The sequence below is a fragment of the Mesoplodon mirus genome, assembly GCF_964341445.2.
Source record: "Mesoplodon mirus genome assembly, chromosome: 11".
NCBI classification, from domain to species: domain Eukaryota; kingdom Metazoa; phylum Chordata; class Mammalia; order Artiodactyla; family Ziphiidae; genus Mesoplodon; species Mesoplodon mirus.
In genome coordinates this window covers 80217483-80235266 of record NC_138987.1, presented here as the reverse complement: position 1 = coordinate 80235266, position 17784 = coordinate 80217483, and the positions used below count along the sequence as shown (strand labels likewise).

Sequence of the window (17784 nt, the reverse complement as noted above, 5' to 3'; positions counted from 1 at the left end):
ACCCTGGGTTAGACAGTCAAATCCATTGCTTACTGCTGTGCCTTGTGGAAGCCTCCATCATCTTTAGAGCAGTGCAATTCGGCTGTGGTTGGTGAAAAACTATACAGAAGATGAGGGCTCTGTGAGCTAGGTGAGGACCCAGAGCTAAAGTGTCAGCAGCATCTGTACTAGAATGGCTCTTGGACTTAAATTTTACATAGAAAACAATTATTAGTGCTCTAAAGCATACCTCTGGAAAGATGGGATAGCCTAGTGGTTAAGAATAGGTTCTACAGACTTGTGGTTGCGGGAGGCGGGGGAGGGATGGATGGGGAGTTTGGGATTCGCAGATGCAAACCATTATATGTAGGATGGATAAACAACAAGGTCCTACTGTGTAGCACAGGGAACTATATTCAACAGCCTGTAATAAACCAGAATGGAAACGAATATGAAAAAGCAATATATACATATAGATATATATGTATACCTGAATTACTTTGCTGTACACTGGAAATTAACACAACACTGTGACTCAGCTGTACTTTACTTTCAAAAAAAAAAAAAGAATAGGTTCTAGAGACGGACTGCTTGGACCTGATTTCTGGCTTCACCGCTTCCTACAAGCTGAGTGACCTTGAGCAATTACTTCCATGCTCTGCGCCTCTGTTTCCCATAGTATGAATTAGTACTTACCCCAAAAGATGATTGTGACGATTAAATGAGTTAACGTGTGTTAAGTATCTGGCAAATAACAACTGTTCAGTAAACATTAGTAATTGATACAGTCTGTGAAAACACTTAAAAGACATACATTCTATCCGAATTCTTCAATTTATCAGGACTGTGTAATGTTTTTATCTATTAAGACTCTAAGAACTTTTCCTACACCCTTATCACAGTTTAGGGCTGGTTCGGAACTGCTATGTTGATTTGCTCAACATAAAAAAGGGTGGAGTTGGCAAATATATAGCACAATTCATTGATACTAAATCTTTTAAGATGATAATGGGCTAGAAACCTTTTACACATGGTCCTTCCCACCCAGGCAAAATGCTGGGCACAAGTTTCATCAAGGAGGAAACTCTCTTTGGCCTTCTTCAAATACCAAACAGTCTCATTTGCCATATGTTCTCTCTGTACACAGTAGAGGACTTGCTTGTGCTGTTGAAAAAGAAAAATTTTGTTCATCGCCACATTTTTTTTCCAAACAGGAACACTACTTGTAAAAACAGTAAAAGAAACTAACACAACATTGTAAGTCAACTATACTTTGATAGAGAAAAATTAATTAAAAAAATAGTAAAAGAAAGCAGAAATTTGCTTTGATTGTACTTTCTCATACTCATTGATGACATATTGCCCTCTTCTCATTGAATACCATCTGGAGAGAAACCGTAATGCTACTAAAGTTAATTCAAGTTAGACTTGAGTTTCTTTCAGTCTGGCCTAGTGTTTTCTGATTGTAAATTCAATCTTTAAACAACATTAGTTGAAAGTAGTATAATAACTTGAGCTGTTGGTTTAACTCAGTCTTCTTCTATAAAACATGTTAAATCATGATGAATCTTTAGTGGTTTTGTTTGACATGAAGACTGTGGTCTTACAAGGGAGCTTTCATCTCCAGTATCACTTTCTCCACCAAATATGTACTAAAAATTAGGCTTCCCATAGTCAAATATGTATCACCAGGGAATCTCCATGTCTAGTGAATATGCAGTTGTTCAGCCCTGATGGTAACTTAGCAGATTGGCTTTTAATTGTTTGTCATGCAATTGTTCATTTTCCTGTAGTGACCTGGATATGCCAATTGTTCAGCCCTGATGGTAACTTAGTGGATTGGCTTTTATGTGTTTTTCATGCGATTGTTCATTTTCCTGTAGTGACTTGGATATGCCATTTGCCAAGTGGACCAAGGAACAGGTTTGCAATTGGCTTGTGGAACAGGGCTTGGGGTCCTACCTGAACTCTGGCAAGCGCTGGATTGCATCTGGCCAAACACTTTTGCAGGCTTCTCAACAAGATCTAGAGAAGGTGAATGCTTCTCTATTTTGTTTGCATAATGGAGAGAGAGAGAGAGAGAGGAATATGAATGTAGATTTGTTTTATATTCCAAAAAGGGGAGTGGGTAGAGCTAGTAAGTATTCTGGAAAAAGTTTGAGTTTCCTGCTTCATGTTTATTTTATCTCATGGACTTAAAGGGAGGACCTGGTCTTAATGATTCCTTATGAAACACTGGGCATTTTAATGAAAAAATAATTATATAGACATAATAAAGTTTCAGTTCCTATTTCTCAAAACCATTCTGTGGCTTTGTCATTGGTCCGTTCTCTCAGTGTAATATATGCAATTCAATTTCACTTTGCAAAAGGGAAAAAAAGAACCCTACACTTAATGTCCAGCTATTTAACATTTCTTCCCAATTATTTAACATTTAGTACAAAATAGGGGTAGAATTCCTGTTATGCATGCTACAGTTCCTATCTTGCAAAGGAAGGAGCCTAGTGGGGAATATCTAACATACCACTAAAACAACTGCAGTGGTCTTTCCAGGGGCCTTTTGTTCAGCAACATTTTACAGCCTGGGTTAGTATTCTGATTTAATGTAATTATTGGGTCTTCAATGCTGGCTTGATTTTCGAGGAATTTGCATCCTTTGCCAGTGGCATCCAGCCCATGTTGACAGAGTTGTAATGCCAGTGTTTCTTTTTATTAATTCAGGAACTTGGAATCAAGCATTCACTTCATCGAAAGAAACTCCAGCTGGCACTGCAAGCCCTGGGATCCGAAGAAGAAACCAATCATGGAAAGCTGGATTTCAACTGGGTCACTAGTAAGAGGTTTTAAATTCATGGATGAGTGAATGAATGAATTTTATACACACACACACACACACATAGCTGCTTTTTCTTTTTTGATGTTTTGTTTTTTGGGTTTTTTTTTAATAGATCTTTATTGGAGTATAATTGCTTCACAATACTGTGTTAGTTTCTGTTGCACAACAAAGCGAATCAGCCATATGCATATACCTGTCCCCATATCCCCTCCCTCTTGAGCCTCCCTCCCACCCCTCTAGGTCATCGCAAAGCACCGAGCTGATCTCCCTGTGCTATGCTGCTGCTTCCCACCAGCCAACGATTTTACATTCGGTAGTGCATATATGCCGATGCTACTCTCACTTCGCCCCAGCTTCCCCCTCCCACCCTATGTCCTCAAGTCCATTCTCTATGTCTACCTCTTTATTCCTGCCCTGCAACTAGGTTCATCAGTACCATTTTTTTTTTTTAGATTCCATATATATGCATTAACATACGGTATTTGTTTTTCTCTTTCTGACTTACTTCACTCTGTATGACAGACTCTAGGTCCATCCACCTCACTATAAGTAACTCCATTTCGTTTCTTTTTATGGCTGAGTAATATTCCATTGTATATATGTGCCACATCTTTTTATCCATTCATCCGATGATGGACACTTAGGTTGCTTCCATGTCCTGGCTATTGTAAATAGTGCTGCAGTGAACGTTGTGGTACATGACTCTTTTTGAATTATGGTTTTCTCTTTTTCATCACAAGAATGGGTGTTCTGTGGCTCATTAATGACACTCATTTCTATCCTTAGGATGGTTGGATGATATTGGTCTCCCCCAGTACAAGACCCAGTTTGATGAAGGACGGGTAGATGGTCGAATGCTTCATTACATGACTGTTGTAAGTAACTCACTCCTGGGGTTTGGGGGGATAAAACTGGTTTTCTCTGAAAAACACAGAAATAGGGTAAGCAAAATACAGTGTTTTCACAGTGATTCCGCTGGAGTTTGAAGGGGTTGTTTTAACTTGAGAAGAGGGGCAGGCATATTTTTCTAAGTTGAAGTTGTAGGATTTGGTGATTGCAATAGCCTTGGGAAATTTTGAAATCCTGATTTAAGCTACGTGAAATCTAATTGAAACTAAGTTATCCAGAAAGTTGATTTTGTATATATTCAATAGCATAGACATTGAAGTGTACACTTTGAATGGGTGAAGTTTATGGTATGTGAATTATATGTCATAAAAATGTTGAAAATGAGAGAATGAGTTTTGCAGCCCTGGCAGTTTCTAAGGGATATGTTCCTATAAGCAGTGACCACTCAAAAGGCTGGGACTTGTTATCCACTGGGGCTTTCTTTTCCCTTCCCTTCCACTTCTTTTTTTTTTTTTTTTTTGCGGTACGTGGACCTCTTCCCGATGTGGCCTCTCCCGTTGCGGAGCACAGGCTTCGGACGCGCAGGCTCAGCGGCCATGGCTCACTGGCCCAGCCGCTCCGCAGCATGTGGGATCTTCCTAGACGGGGGCACAAACCCGTGTCCCCTGCATCGGCAGGCGGACTCTCAACCACTGCGCCACCAGGGAAGCCCTCCCTTCCACTTTTGAGCACTGTTTCCTGAAACCCCCAGCCCGTCTCACTTCAACCCAGTTCTGCTGGAGTTACTGGAGTAAAGCAGAGATAGGCCTCCACTCTCATTCCTACTGTTTCATATTTTTAGCCTCTGTCCAATGGGTAGAAGGACTTTTCCCTACTTTACGCCAGTGGGGAGAGATGGGTCCCGGGAGAACTTGTTCTAGACTCCATGGTACTAGGAGTGTTGTGCCTAAGATGCTTTTATTTAAACGGCCTTTTGTGGATTCAACTACCACAAGTATCTTTTTTTTTTTTTTTTAGAAATTTATTTATTTATTTATTGGCTGCGTTGGGTCTTCGTTGCTGCGCGTGGGCAACTCTTCATTGCAGTGCACGGGCTTCTCACTGTGGTGGCTTCTCTTGCTGTGGAGCAAGGGCTCTAGGCGCGCGGGCTTCAGTAGTTGTGGCACGTGGGCTCTAGAGCACAGGCTCAGTAGTTGTGGCGCACGGGCTTAGCTGCTCCGTGGCATGTGGGATCTTCCAGGACCAGGGCTCGAACCCGTGTCCCCTGCATTGGCAGGCAGATTCTTAACCACTGCGCCACCAGGGAAGTCCCCTACCACAAGTATCTTTTTAAAATAAGTTGAAAGTTTCAAACAGCTAACTTAACTTATTTAGGAATTTTTCAATATCAAAGAAATTTGGGGTTCAGCTCATTTTCTTCTCCTTCCCTGAACCCAAGTCTGAACCGTGGTGGGCACATCATGTAAACTGAAGGTAAAATAACACCAGCGTGTGGCATGTTACATACTTACTGTGTGCCAGACACTCTTTCAAACACTTTACTCATAATTAATACTCAGTTCTCAGCAGTCCTGGACTTAGCACTCTGTTATCCCCAGCTTTCAGATGAGGAAACAAAAGAATTGAGAAATTGGGTAACTTAACCAAGTTTCCACTGTTAGCAAGTAGTAGGAAGTCATAGAGCATTTGTGCCTGTTTGCCTGCCTATCTAGGTACGGGTATGTTCCTGTGGGAATGTGAGCAAATTGAGGCTGAAAATCACATAAGGCAAATGTATAACCTTTGTGGCTATAAAAGAATAAATTACCTTAGAAAATTTGACCCTGGAAATCCTAAGTCACAAAAAGCTGTTTGAAATTGGTATCCTGGATTGGATCCTGGGTCAGAAAAAGGACCTAGTAGAAAAACTGGTGAAATCTGAATAAAACCTGAGTTTAATTGAATTTTATTATTGTCCGTGTTAATTTCTTAGTTTTGCTGAATATTGTGGTTATATAAGGTGTTAACATTAGAAGAAGCTGGGTGAAGGGTCTGTGGGACTCTGTACTATCTTTGGAAACTCTTCTGTAAATCTAAAATTACTTAAGAGATTTTTAAAAATCCCCCCCCCCAGGGCTTCCCTGGTGGCGCAGTTGTTGAGAGTCCGCCTGCCGAATCAGGGGACACGGGTTCGTGCCCCGGTCCAGGAAGATCCCACATGCCGCGGAGCGGCTGGGCCCGTGAGCCATGGCCGCTGAGCCTGCGCGTCCGGAGCCTGTGCTCCACAACGGGAGAGGCCACAGCAGTGAGAGGCCCACGTACCACCAAAAAAAAAAAAAAAAAAAAGCTTGGCTAAAATCCCCCCTCAAAAAAGCATGTCTTGACTTAAAAGAAATCCCTACTTTTAAAATACCTTAAACTAAAATAATGAACATTTAATTTACATTGTAAACATTATGCATAACCCACGTGGAAATGTTTTGAATGGGTGTCTCAATCTTAGATTAAAATATGTTAAAATGCCCTCTCTAACTTATCCTCAGGCACTGTTTTTAAGACATTAATCTAGAAAAAAATTCAGGAAATAATTTTTCCTCAGTAAGTAGTCTTAAGGATTTAAACTGTTTTATAATTTTATTTTTAAAATATCTCTGTAATAGGTTAATTTTTTTCCTGTATAAGAAATGTGTTCTCGGTAAGGTGTGCCTAAAATGGATGTTTTCCTTGTTTATTTTCTAGGCGTGTTTGGAAGTAGATTGGTGCTTATCTTGACACGGGCCCCCCACTCCCCCAAATCACCTTCTTCTAAAATAATTTGTTTTGGTGTGTTTGAAAAGTTCCCAGTAGCCACAGACTGGTGAAAGTTATTCCTTAAAGGAATCACTTGGTCATATATGTTGCTACATATAACTTCTTCATTTCTCTTCTCTCTTGCTTCTCACCAGAAGCTTTGCATTGATTAACATATAATTTTTCCAAAACTGTTCACAGCGTCTGCTAGATAAAGCACAATGTTCTAGAACCAGAGATTTCTTGAGGCTGGGGGGATAGTATAATAGGAGCACTCTTCTGGTTTTCCCCCCAAACTGTGATGTGCCGTAGCTCAGAAAACCAGCTCTTGGTCATCGGTGAACATTGCTTGCTCTCAGTTATCTGCTTTATCAAATCAAATCAAAGCAGGTCACCTTTTGTAGTGGCCTAGCGAGTGCTTTTCAAACTGTGTTTTTCAGAGCTGTGCAGTCCCACAATCTTATCTCAGTGGAAGAGAGAGAAACAGGTAGAAGTCAGCTTCAGTTGGGACATGAATTTTGGTTCCCTTTTATTGTATACTGGGGTCCTAGAGAAAATTTTGTTCAGCACAGGAAAAAGAGTTCTGTTACTACATAAAAGCTTTGAAAATCCTGACAAGCCCTTGAGGCCTATTGTTAGAGGTGCACTTCTACTTTTAATTGAGTTTTCTGAGGTTTCCCTGAGAAGGTTCTCCTGCTCTAGGTCTGCTCAGTGAGCGCCTCTTTTTGTTTTGTTTTGCAGGATGACTTACTGTCTTTGAAGGTCATGAGCGTGCTCCATCATCTCAGTATCAAGAGGGCCATCCAGGTCCTGAGGATCAATAACTTTGAACCAAACTGTCTGCGGAGGCGACCCTCTGACGAGGTAGCATCTGAGGTTGAGGTTTACACAGCATACACATTCCGTGCATGTGACTGCCCGTGTGGAGACACTAAGACCCATTTCCTCTTGGAGCCTTCAGGGAAGGAAAGCGTCTGGTTCCCTCAGAGCCTCAAATCCAGCCTCATTTACTTCTTAGGCGTTGTCTTCCTATATTCCTTCCTTTCCCCCTGTGATGGTTCTACCTGTATAACAGAAGCCAAGGATTGTGTTTTAGTTTTCCTTCCTCCATTCTTGGGTCTATTTTATTTTCTTGCCTCCTGAAGCCCCGAAGTTAAGTATCACTGTAAAGACTACCTTTCCTAAAGCACTGCTTTATTAGTGTGCAAGAAACTTAAAACTCTGGGACACAGATTCCTTAAAAGAGAATTCAAACCAGCAAACACCTTTTTACCTTTTTCTCTATCAACATTTAGTGGGATGTAGAACAATTCCGCTCCATGAGACAGGCTCTTCAGAATGAGCATGCAGGTTTAATATTTGGAACCCCATAGTCAGTGACTGAAGCTCTGGGTGGTGGTTTGTTCCCACAGAATAGCATCACCCCATCAGAGGTTCAGCAGTGGACCAATCATCGCGTGATGGAGTGGCTGCGCTCCGTGGACTTGGCGGAATATGCCCCCAATCTCAGAGGCAGTGGTGTCCATGGTGGGCTCATGGTAAAACTCTGTTTTCATTTAAAACCGACTTCTTATCACTGTGTTTCCATTAGTCTAATGAGTAGGCTATTACCTGTTGCTGGTCATGATCCTAAAGTCATCTAACTGAACTCTCCTGCAACATTTCGAGTGAATCTTTACTTTCAGAGTATTCTGTCCCATAATTTTTTTTTTTTTTTTTTTTTTTTCGGTACGTGGGCCTCTCACTATTGCGGCCTCTCCCGTTGTGGAGCACAGGCTCTGGACGCACAGGCTCAGTGGCCATGGCTCACAGGCCCAGCCGCTCTGCGGCATGTGGGATCTTCCCAGACCGGGGCACGAACCCGTGTCCCCTGCATCGGCAGGCGGACTCTCAACCACTGCGCCACCAGGGAAGCCCTGTCCCATATATTTTATTTATATCATATAACTCTAGATTGGATCTAAACCCATTTCTCTTTTTTTATCCTCTTTCATGTTGGATAACATGTGGCCACTGGCTCTCATATGATCATGTTTTAAAATCCCTGCAATGATACAGACTATATTTCTGCACGTTGATGTTGCATAAGGAGTTTGCTCCCAAAGGTACCACTTCAGAGAGGCAGAAGCCCCGACTTTGTAACGCCTGGATGTCAAGACCATCTCTACTTCTCACTAGCTTAGGCAAAACAAAGAAAAGATATTTAAATTGAAGATCAGAGTCCATGGTCTATCTCACTGGGCTGTTGAGAGGGCCATTGGAGATAACTAAATGAAAGAGCTTTGCAGATTATAAAGCACAATGCAGACATGTACGATACCTGGTGTCTTAAAGAATCTTACTTTTTCCTGTAGGTTCTAGAACCTCGTTTTAATGTGGAAACAATGGCTCAGTTACTGAACATCCCACCAAGCAAGACCCTGCTGCGAAGACACTTGGCCACTCATTTCAACCTTCTGATCGGTGCTGAGGCCCAACACCAGAAACGGGATGCCATGGAGTTACCAGATTATGTACTTTTAACAGCTACTGCCAAAGTGAAGGTTGGTTCAAGCTCCTACCATTTAATAGTTGCCTTTAGCAAAGGCTCAGTTTTGACTGTTAGCTGGCTATCCCATTTTCTGAGCTTTACTAAGTTTTGTGGATGGGTTGAAGGTAAATGCATCTTTAAGAGTAATTAGGAAAATGCATTTTTGAAGGTTTCCTTCTGGGGGGAATCTTTGCTCAAATCATTTATTTTATTAGAGTTAACAATATAAGGAACCTGATGTTGGCTTCTATAATGGATGTTTTGCCAATGCAGAAAGCCCATGACTTGGGCCCAGTATTGATTGCAGTTATCCTATGGATAAATCAAGCATAAGAGGAGGATTTCTTCTCATACTTATCGTTAACCAGCCTTGCAAGCTAGGAAAAGATAATTAAGAAATGATCCACAGTAGACCAGCAGAGAATGGGTATCTCCAGATTTACCTGGATTCATGGATCATACCAAATTCAGATCACTTTTTCTTCTTTAAATCACTCTTCCATGAGCTCTTCTGAGTCTGTTATCTCAACTAACAGAATGTAGAGGTAGGGTTGATTGATTCCTCCACAAATGTGGAGTGTGGCTCCTCCACAAACTTTTTTTTTTTTTTAAACCACATTTACCTACCCGACACTTCCTCTTTAGCTCCCTTTCTCCCTTAAAAGATGTACCAGATTTAGGGGCTTCCCTGGTGGCGCAGTGGTTGAGAGTCCACCTGCCGATGCAGGGGACATGGGTTCGTGCCCCGGTCCAGGAAGATCCCACATGCTGCGGAGCGGCTGGGCCCGTGAGCCATGGCCGCTGAGCCTGTGCATCCGGAGCCTGTGCTCCGCAACGGGAGAGGCCACAACAGTGAGAGGCCCGCGTACCGCAAAAAAAAAAAAAAAAAAAAAAAAAAAAAAAAAAGATGTACCAGATTTGAAACCTCTGAGAGATTCTGTTCTATTTAAATTCTCAGCGTCAGCCTGATCACCATCTCCTTTTAACATATAGTCTCAGGGACTATCCAGTGAAAAGACGGAGTTTCTCTTCTCTCACTGGAAATTCTCTCTCCAGTAAAGTGGGTTTCTTTTCAGCAGTTACCAGTCCTGTTATGGAAGCATAACAGGCATACGGGATAATCATAGCCTTACCCAAAAAGAAAATACAGTAATGGCCATTTTCTTTTGCTGATCTTAGATTGGAAAACCTTGCAAAATTGAATTCAGCCCTGCGAAATCTCATTGCATTAAGGTCTGTCTATCAAAACTAAAGCTCTTGGCATATTTTGCTTTTCACAGTGACTACCCAGCTAGTTGGTATGAATAAGGAGGACAAGCTTAATCTTCTGAGAGTCATGATAAGGATCCTTTATCACATTTGGATGTCAGTCATATGCCTAGGATGCCTTTGTTTTTCTTATACCCACTTAATCATCCAATTGCTTTTCTCTGTGGTGTGAATAATTAAATTATACGTGTTATTGGTCCTTTGTCATATGAATTTTATCAAGTCCCTGGATGTTTTTGTTTGCTTTTCTTTTAAAGCCAAAGAAACTTACCTTCAGCAATTTTGGGAATCTGAGAAAGAAGAAACAGGAAGATGGGGAGGAATATGTTTGTCCAATGGAATTGGGACAGGCCTCAGGAGGTACATCTAAGAAAGGATTTAAGCCTGGTTTGGACATGCACCTGTATGATGAGGATGACTTGGACCGGTTAGAGCAGGTAAGCGTAACCCTATATACCTGTTTTAAAGTTCTTCCAGTATTGAAACACTAAATGAAAACTTTGTGCACTGTGTCTACTAATCAAAGACATTTTCCTTAAATGCCTACAAATAAAGATAATAATAAGATAAAAGCGAGCACTTAACAGATTGCTTACTACATCCCAGGCACTACCCTAAGCATGTAACGTGTTAATGTTCAGGGTAATCCTAATACATGGGAAGTATTGTTATCCTCATTTTAGAGATAAGGAAACCGAGACACAGAATGGTTAAGTAACTTACACAAGATAGAAGAGCTGGCAGAATCACTGGGATTCTAACCTGCCCGGCTGGTTTCAAAGCCTGTGCTATTTACCTATGTTACACTGTCTTGGTATTAAGGAAATCTATGTATTAAAACAAGTCAGGGGGCTTCCCTGGTGGCGCAGTGGTTGAGAGTCCGCCTGCCAATGCAGGGGACACGGGTTCGTGCCCTGGTCCGGGAAGATCCCACATGCCGTGGAGCGGCTGGGCCTGTGCGTCCGGAGCCTGTGCTCCACAACGGGAGAGGCCACAACAGTGAGAGGCCCGCTTACCGCAAAAAAAAAAAAAAAAAAAAACAAGTCAGGAATGGACAGCACATACTCTTTAGCCTTTTCAGTATGAGGGCCTGCATCTGAATATTGCCTTCTAATTAACAGTCTGCTGGTGCCATTGTCACCATCAGAGCATTAGGCTACATGTGCCCGTAAAGTGTTTCTTCTCATCTTTAACATCCAGTTGCTTTAGTGGGAGGAGATGCAACAGAAGTGTTCTGTTGCTCCTACCCCGTTCAGTACCACTTGCACTATTTCTTCTCAGATTTGTGTTCATTTTGCTGTACTTTCCTTGAAATTATTGCACATGAGTAGTCATGTCCTGGTATGTTCATTGCAGATGGAAGACTCAGAAGGGACAGTGAGACAGATAGGCGCATTCTCCGAGGGCATCAACAATCTAACCGTAAGTTGTAAAACGAATTTCAAATGTTCTTCTAGAAATAAGTTTGACAATGACCCCAAAGGACTGCATGTGTAGTGGAGAGCGGGTCGTGCAGAGCGCGTGGCCCTCGGTGTGTGTGACTCCCACCTCCTTGTCTTCCAGCACATGTTAAAGGAAGACGACATGTTTAAAGATTTTGCCGCCCGTTCCCCCAGCGCCAGCATCACCGATGAAGACTCCAACGTCTGACCGCAGCACCTGGATGAGCACGGGGAACCCTTCATCTTTGTTCCACTTTATTTCTCAAACGGTCACAGTATCTACAGTAAGCAACAGATTGTTTATTGTTCATCGTTCCCACTTCTCATTTAGAAGTGGAAATGGAGAGGAGGGACTAGGTGCCGATTCTAAAGTTGCCATGACAAAGAAGACACTGGTGAATGAGAGTGTAATTGTTTTTCCTCTATTTAATGTAAAGAAAAAAATCTGTGATATATTCTATTTAAAGTGTTGCATTTCATATGAGTATTTTGCCCTAGTGTTTCCATCTACATTCACAGCGTGGAGGATTTGGGAAGCAGTAACCAGTGAGGGAATGATTTTTGACAGCACTGCAGCCCTTGAAGCAGGACGTTATGTGCTTTCAAAATCAACATGTGGAATTTCTTTAAGCATTCAGTGTGCCCACTAAATGCCAGCCACACCTCCACCTGCCTCCACATATTGTCCCATTTTTATATATTTTTCTAAATATATGTATATACTTAGTACATAGAAAATAGAACTTTTATTTTGTGACATAAGGAAGATGGTAAAAAGATCACATTAAAAAAAAATACAGTGATCAAAATTTTTGTATACCAGCTGGTTCTTGGAGAGGTCATAAATGATCTGTCTTTCTCCAAAACTGAATTTAATGGTGTTGATCATGCAGACTAAATTAGCATATATGAAATACCCCTTCTTTGATGATACATCACAAAATTGTTGAATAGCTTTTTAAGAATTTCAACCTTAATTCTTGGATCCTCTTACCTCATAAGGGAGAACTTGAGGGACATTTAAATACTATTAACTTGAATGCATTCAGAAACTCCCCCAAATTTTGTAGAGATGATTTCTGAAGAAACAAACAAAACAAAGCCCTTTACAGTATTAAGCTTCTTATCTTCCTCTTTGCTAAATATATCATTACATCAAAATACTAACAGTCTTCCTAATGTTATTAATTGTACATTTCTCAGGCTATTAGTGAATGGGATTTTTTTTAAAAAGCTGAATACTTGTCTGAATATTTTGTCTCAATCAGAGTTCAGTAACTCAAAGGCTGCAAAATTAGTTTCATAATGGCTATATTGTGATGATAAAATGCAGTTCATGTTTTTCTGTAGCACAGGTCCCAGATATTCTTTATAAAGAAAATAGAAAGCTGCAACAGAAACTGTTATTATGTTTATTATTTTCTAGAGGCATTAGAAAGAATATTCTATTTTTTATTCAGTACTTCATCATGACTCATGATAGCCAATGGTGGTAAAGACAGGTTTTCACAAATTGGCATAGGGTGGGTAGTTCAGTATATGTCAGTGGACTTGCTTAATAAACTGTATTTGAATGTCAGTGGTATGATCTTTCAAGCTAACAAGCTACCAAGCTTTTCATCAAGGCACCTGTGATACTAAATTACTATTTATTCATAACTAAAATAGTTAAATGCTAATAATAATCTTTTGCTCCCTATCATTCATTATTCGGTAACTGTATTGGACTCTTACCGTATTTGTGTTTTATTTTAATGTGAATACGTGTCACCATTTGAAAAACAATTTGTTATTCAAACCTGGTTAAAAATACCAGGAGACTGTTATAGATGCCAAGTATTCTTTATTCAGGACAATGGAACATCACTGATGATATGTGATGTGGTTAAATTTTTTTGATGATACATATTTTATTTACAAAATATTATGCACTGCTGGTATTACCATATGAAAAGAAATAAAGTCAATTGATAATTGCCTCATATTTTTATCGTCTGTTACTTTCTTTTCCTTTGCTTGGAATAACCAGTAGCCTTTATTTCTGCTATAGAGAATAGTAACACCAACTCTTTACAGTTCACAAACTCCCATAAATTTGTTTGAGTAGGATTTATAGCATGTATCAACACATAGAAATTTGAGGCCTTTGCTTGAGAAACTTCTGTATGAAAGGAAACACAGGCAGCTGAGCTGGGGGATGAGGACTCATGGCAGAGGGATATCAGAAAAGCAAAGGGAAATGACTTGCCTACAGGTTTGGAGAAGTTAGTTGTAGAAGGAAGTGAGTTCTATATGTATGGTTCTTTAAAGAACTAAGTGCTATTTTTAATTAAACTAAAATTTGGGAAAAGGAAACATGTCTTGGAAGAGGTTACCAAATATTAAAAGTAGAGCGAATTCAAGTAAAAGACAGATGGTTTTTTTGTGAAAGTTAATATCTCTAACTTAATAAACCAGCAGGAATCTGTATGAGTACAACACACCCAGCTGACCAACAGGGAGACCTACATGTCTGTTTAGCTGTGTGTATATATCCTTCCCTGAAGAGTTAGAAAACTGGGACCATGTTAGCAGATGTGACTTCACTGCAAAACTCTTACTCTGAGAAAGGATAGTTCGCCTGTTTGATATGCGGAAGTAGTGCTGTGTGGGTGCAAGGAAAACGGGGCAAAAACCATCGCAGCAGTTGGCTCTAAAGGATGGCAAAGAGGTTCTCGGCATCTGTGAGGTGGTCAGTGGAGCTATAGTCCATGCAGTCCAGAAACTGAAGGAGTATCTTGGATTTGAAGACACGCTGAGCAATCTATGCCCAGCTCCAAACCCTCTCAGTGAGATCTTCTTAATCCACTTTGTCACTTTCTGCCATGAAAAAGGCATTGACAACTGGCTTGCTACCACCAAGATGACCAAGCACCAAGCCTTCCTGTTCAGGGCGGGCTGGATTTGGACCTTTTGGGCATCCAATAAGCAAATAAGGCTCCAGCTGGCAGTACAGACTCTACAGATGTCTTCTCTTCCTCCCGTGGAATCTGAGCCTTGTGACCCCTCCAATCCAGAATCCAGGGCAGAGGGGTCTTTCAGCAATAGAAGTAGGTTTGATAAGCTGGAAGAATTCTGTAACTTGATAGGAGAGGATTGTCTGGGCCTGTTTATCATCTTTGGTGTGCCAGGAAAGCCTAAAGACATCAGACATACTGTTGTCCTGGACAGTACTGTTGTCCTGAACAGTATCAAACGTGAGACACTGAGGGGCCATTTGCCAGGAGGGACGGCCGTGGCACAGTTCATCCTGGAAACTGAAGATTGTGTCTCCATCAGGGAACTGCTTGGAAACTGTCTGAGTAAGAAAGACGGGCTGAGAGAGGTGGGCAAGGTTTATATTAGCATCCTCTGAACTGGCTATGTGAGATAAGACTGGCCTGTAAGATAAAAAGGAAAAAAATATTTTATTTTAATAAGCAAGTTCATCCTCTTGCATCATCCCCTCATGGGATTTCTTTTTTCTCCTCTCCCCCGACCCCACATTGAATGAAAACCATCACCTGGGTCAAAACATCTTAGTATCATGATTATGGACAGAAAAAATCCTGCCTGTATTTCAGGGAAAAGGTAACAATTTAGCTTAATCTTGTATTTATTATTCAACAATTAAAGTGGGAAGAGAGGATAATAAAGTCACCCTTAAAGTTCGATTTGAAAAACAAATTGTGTGTTTGATAGAGTAAGTCTAGCATTTGAAAGTGTAAAGTGTGTTTTGAATTCTGTGGGTGGGAAGTGGGTAGAACAGGTTTAATTACATTTAGAAAACTGGTTTCGTTTCAGGACTCCTAAGCAAAACCTAGCCTGGCTCTCTTCCTCTCTACCCTGATCGCACCTCATCCCAAGCTGCTTCCTCTGCACAGAGAGCACCTTGGTGGGATCCCTGTGGGACTCAAGTGTTAGCTTTACCTATGATTTAAACACAGTGACCCATTTAACTAACCCCTGTAATAATGATTAACATCTGTTTAGCATTTGCAGTAAGGAAAATGTATTCACGTATAAAAAACATCTTTAGGGCTTCCCTGATGGCGCAGTGGTTGAGAATCTGCCTGCCAATGCAGGGGATATGGGTTCGAGCCCTGGTCTGGGAAGATCCCACATGCCGCGGAGCAACTGGGCCCGTGAGCCACAACTACTGAGCCTGCACGTCTGGAGCCTGTGCTCCACAACAAGAGAGGCCGCGATAGTGAGAGGCCCGCGCACCGTGATGAAGAGTGGCCCCCGCTTGCCACAACTAGAGAAATCCCTCGCACAGAAATGAAGACCCAACACAGCCAAAAATAAATAAATTTATTAAAAAAAAATCTTTACTTAAAAGCCTGGGTGGGATTATAACAGCACTGTAGGGAAGGAAACATAATTTTCCCTCTATGCTTCTAGAGGACAGAAGCAAAACAAAACAAAACAAAAAATGCTTACAAGTGTACATGGAAGATCAATTCATTCCACATGATTATTAAATGCCTATTACTTGGTAGGCCCTGTTCCATGCCCTGCCAGTCCAGCATTAAAAAGAACAAAGTCCCCACTCTCAGGGAGTTTTCCTCTTAATGGTGGAAGATAGACAATAAACAAATACATGCACATATATTTTAAATGCATATTTAAATAAATGTCAGGGGTGGTATAAAGGAAAATTAAGCATGGGTAAGGGGAGAGAGAGTGAAGGAGATGCTATTTTATATGACGTGGTTAAGGGAAGCCTCAGAGAGAAGGGGACAATTTACCAGCGATCTGAATGGAGAGAGAGAGCATCAGTGCAGGTCTCTGGGAAAGAGTGTTCTAGGCATAGGGAACTGCAGGTCCCAAGGGCCTGACACGGGAGTGGAGTTGATGTGTTTGAGGCATAGTAACAGAGGAGGTGTGGATGGAGCAGGGTGACCCGGAAGGAGATTGTTAAAGAGATGAGGTCCGAGAAGGAGCCAGCAAACAGGAGAAGCAGATCATATTTGTAAGGACTCTGGATTTTACTCTGAGTGATACGGGGACAGACATGCCTTGATCTGACTTACACATTAAAAACCTCACTTGATTGCTGGGTGGAGACTAGATTGCAGGGAGGAAGGAGTGGCAGAGCCCGGGGTGGGGCAGCTAAGAAACTGTTATAATAATTCAGAGGAGAGAAAAGAGTAGCCTGGACCGAAGTGGCAGAGGAGGAGGGGTGAAGAGGTCAGATTAGGAGGAGTTGACGGTAAAGCTTACGTCATTTGCTGATGATTGGATGAAATATAATCACAATTAGAAGGCTGATTTCCAAACTTCTTAAATATGACATTCCTTCATTCCAGGAAGCCAAAAGTTCAAGGAAAGCATTTTAGCCCTCTGTCTTCGATAAGCAGGGACAAATAGGTGCGAGAGACATCTCTTCAAGTTGTTAAGCAAGAATTATTCTTACTTGGAATGCGCCTGGCGGGTTATGGTACGCAGTCAACTTATGTTTCCTTGTGTATAGTGACCCCTGTCTGCAGCAAAGCTGTGTAGCGTAAGCTATCCAGAAGGTGGTGTAACAGAGTAAGAAGAGTTTTCAACCTGGAGTCAGATGTGGGTTTGAGTCCCAGTTCTCTTAAGAGCAGAGTCTAGTGGTTTAACTCTTCGTTCTCTTATCTGTAAAATGTGAATGACTTCAACTAATTCAAAGGAGACAATGCCTGTGACAACATTTTCTATACTGAAGTGTAAGCCTACCAAAATTTTGAAAAGTCTAATACAAATTGTAAACATTCGTGTTATAAATAGCTGAAAGAGGGACTTCCCGGGTGGTGCTGTAGTTAAGAATCCGCCTGCCAATGCAGGGGACACGGGTTCGAGCCCTGGTCCAGGAAGATCTCACATGCCGCGGAGCAACTAAGCCCATGCGCCACAACTACTGAGCCTGTGCTCTAGACCCCGTGAGCCACAACTACTGAGCCCACGTGCCGCAACTACTGAAGCCCACGTGCCTAGAGTCCGTGCTCCGCAACAGGAGAAGCCACCGCGATGAGAAGCCCATGCACCGCAACGAAGAGTAGCCCCCGCTCACCACAACTAGAGAAAGCCTGCGCGCAGCAATGAAGACCCAACACAGCCAA

General features: G+C 41.6%; 2 protein-coding genes across 5 annotated transcripts in view; both read left to right on the top strand.

The window, feature by feature from the left end:
- The window catches only part of PPFIBP1 (PPFIA binding protein 1), a 182574-nt gene extending 168916 nt beyond the window's left edge, over positions 1 to 13658 (top strand). For all 4 annotated transcript variants that reach the window (XM_082634923.1, XM_082634922.1, XM_082634921.1 and 1 more), the window contains 9 exons: positions 1863 to 2013; positions 2701 to 2812; positions 3602 to 3690; positions 7175 to 7297; positions 7846 to 7971; positions 8788 to 8976; positions 10490 to 10669; positions 11589 to 11654; positions 11796 to 13658. In XM_082634923.1, the coding sequence (XP_082491049.1) occupies positions 1863 to 2013; positions 2701 to 2812; positions 3602 to 3690; positions 7175 to 7297; positions 7846 to 7971; positions 8788 to 8976; positions 10490 to 10669; positions 11589 to 11654; positions 11796 to 11882 (1123 nt within the window). In that variant the 3' untranslated portion in view covers positions 11883 to 13658. The remainder of the gene's footprint in view (positions 1 to 1862; positions 2014 to 2700; positions 2813 to 3601; positions 3691 to 7174; positions 7298 to 7845; positions 7972 to 8787; positions 8977 to 10489; positions 10670 to 11588; positions 11655 to 11795) is intronic.
- On the top strand, positions 13161 to 15090 carry REP15 (RAB15 effector protein; the record flags this gene model as incomplete). Its single annotated transcript, XM_082636300.1, has 2 exons — positions 13161 to 13166; positions 14316 to 15090. The coding sequence occupies 2 exons, from the start codon at positions 13161 to 13163 to the stop codon at positions 15066 to 15068; spliced, it is 759 nt and encodes a 252-aa protein (XP_082492426.1). The 3' UTR covers positions 15069 to 15090.
- Between the last annotated feature and the right edge of the window lie 2694 nt (positions 15091 to 17784).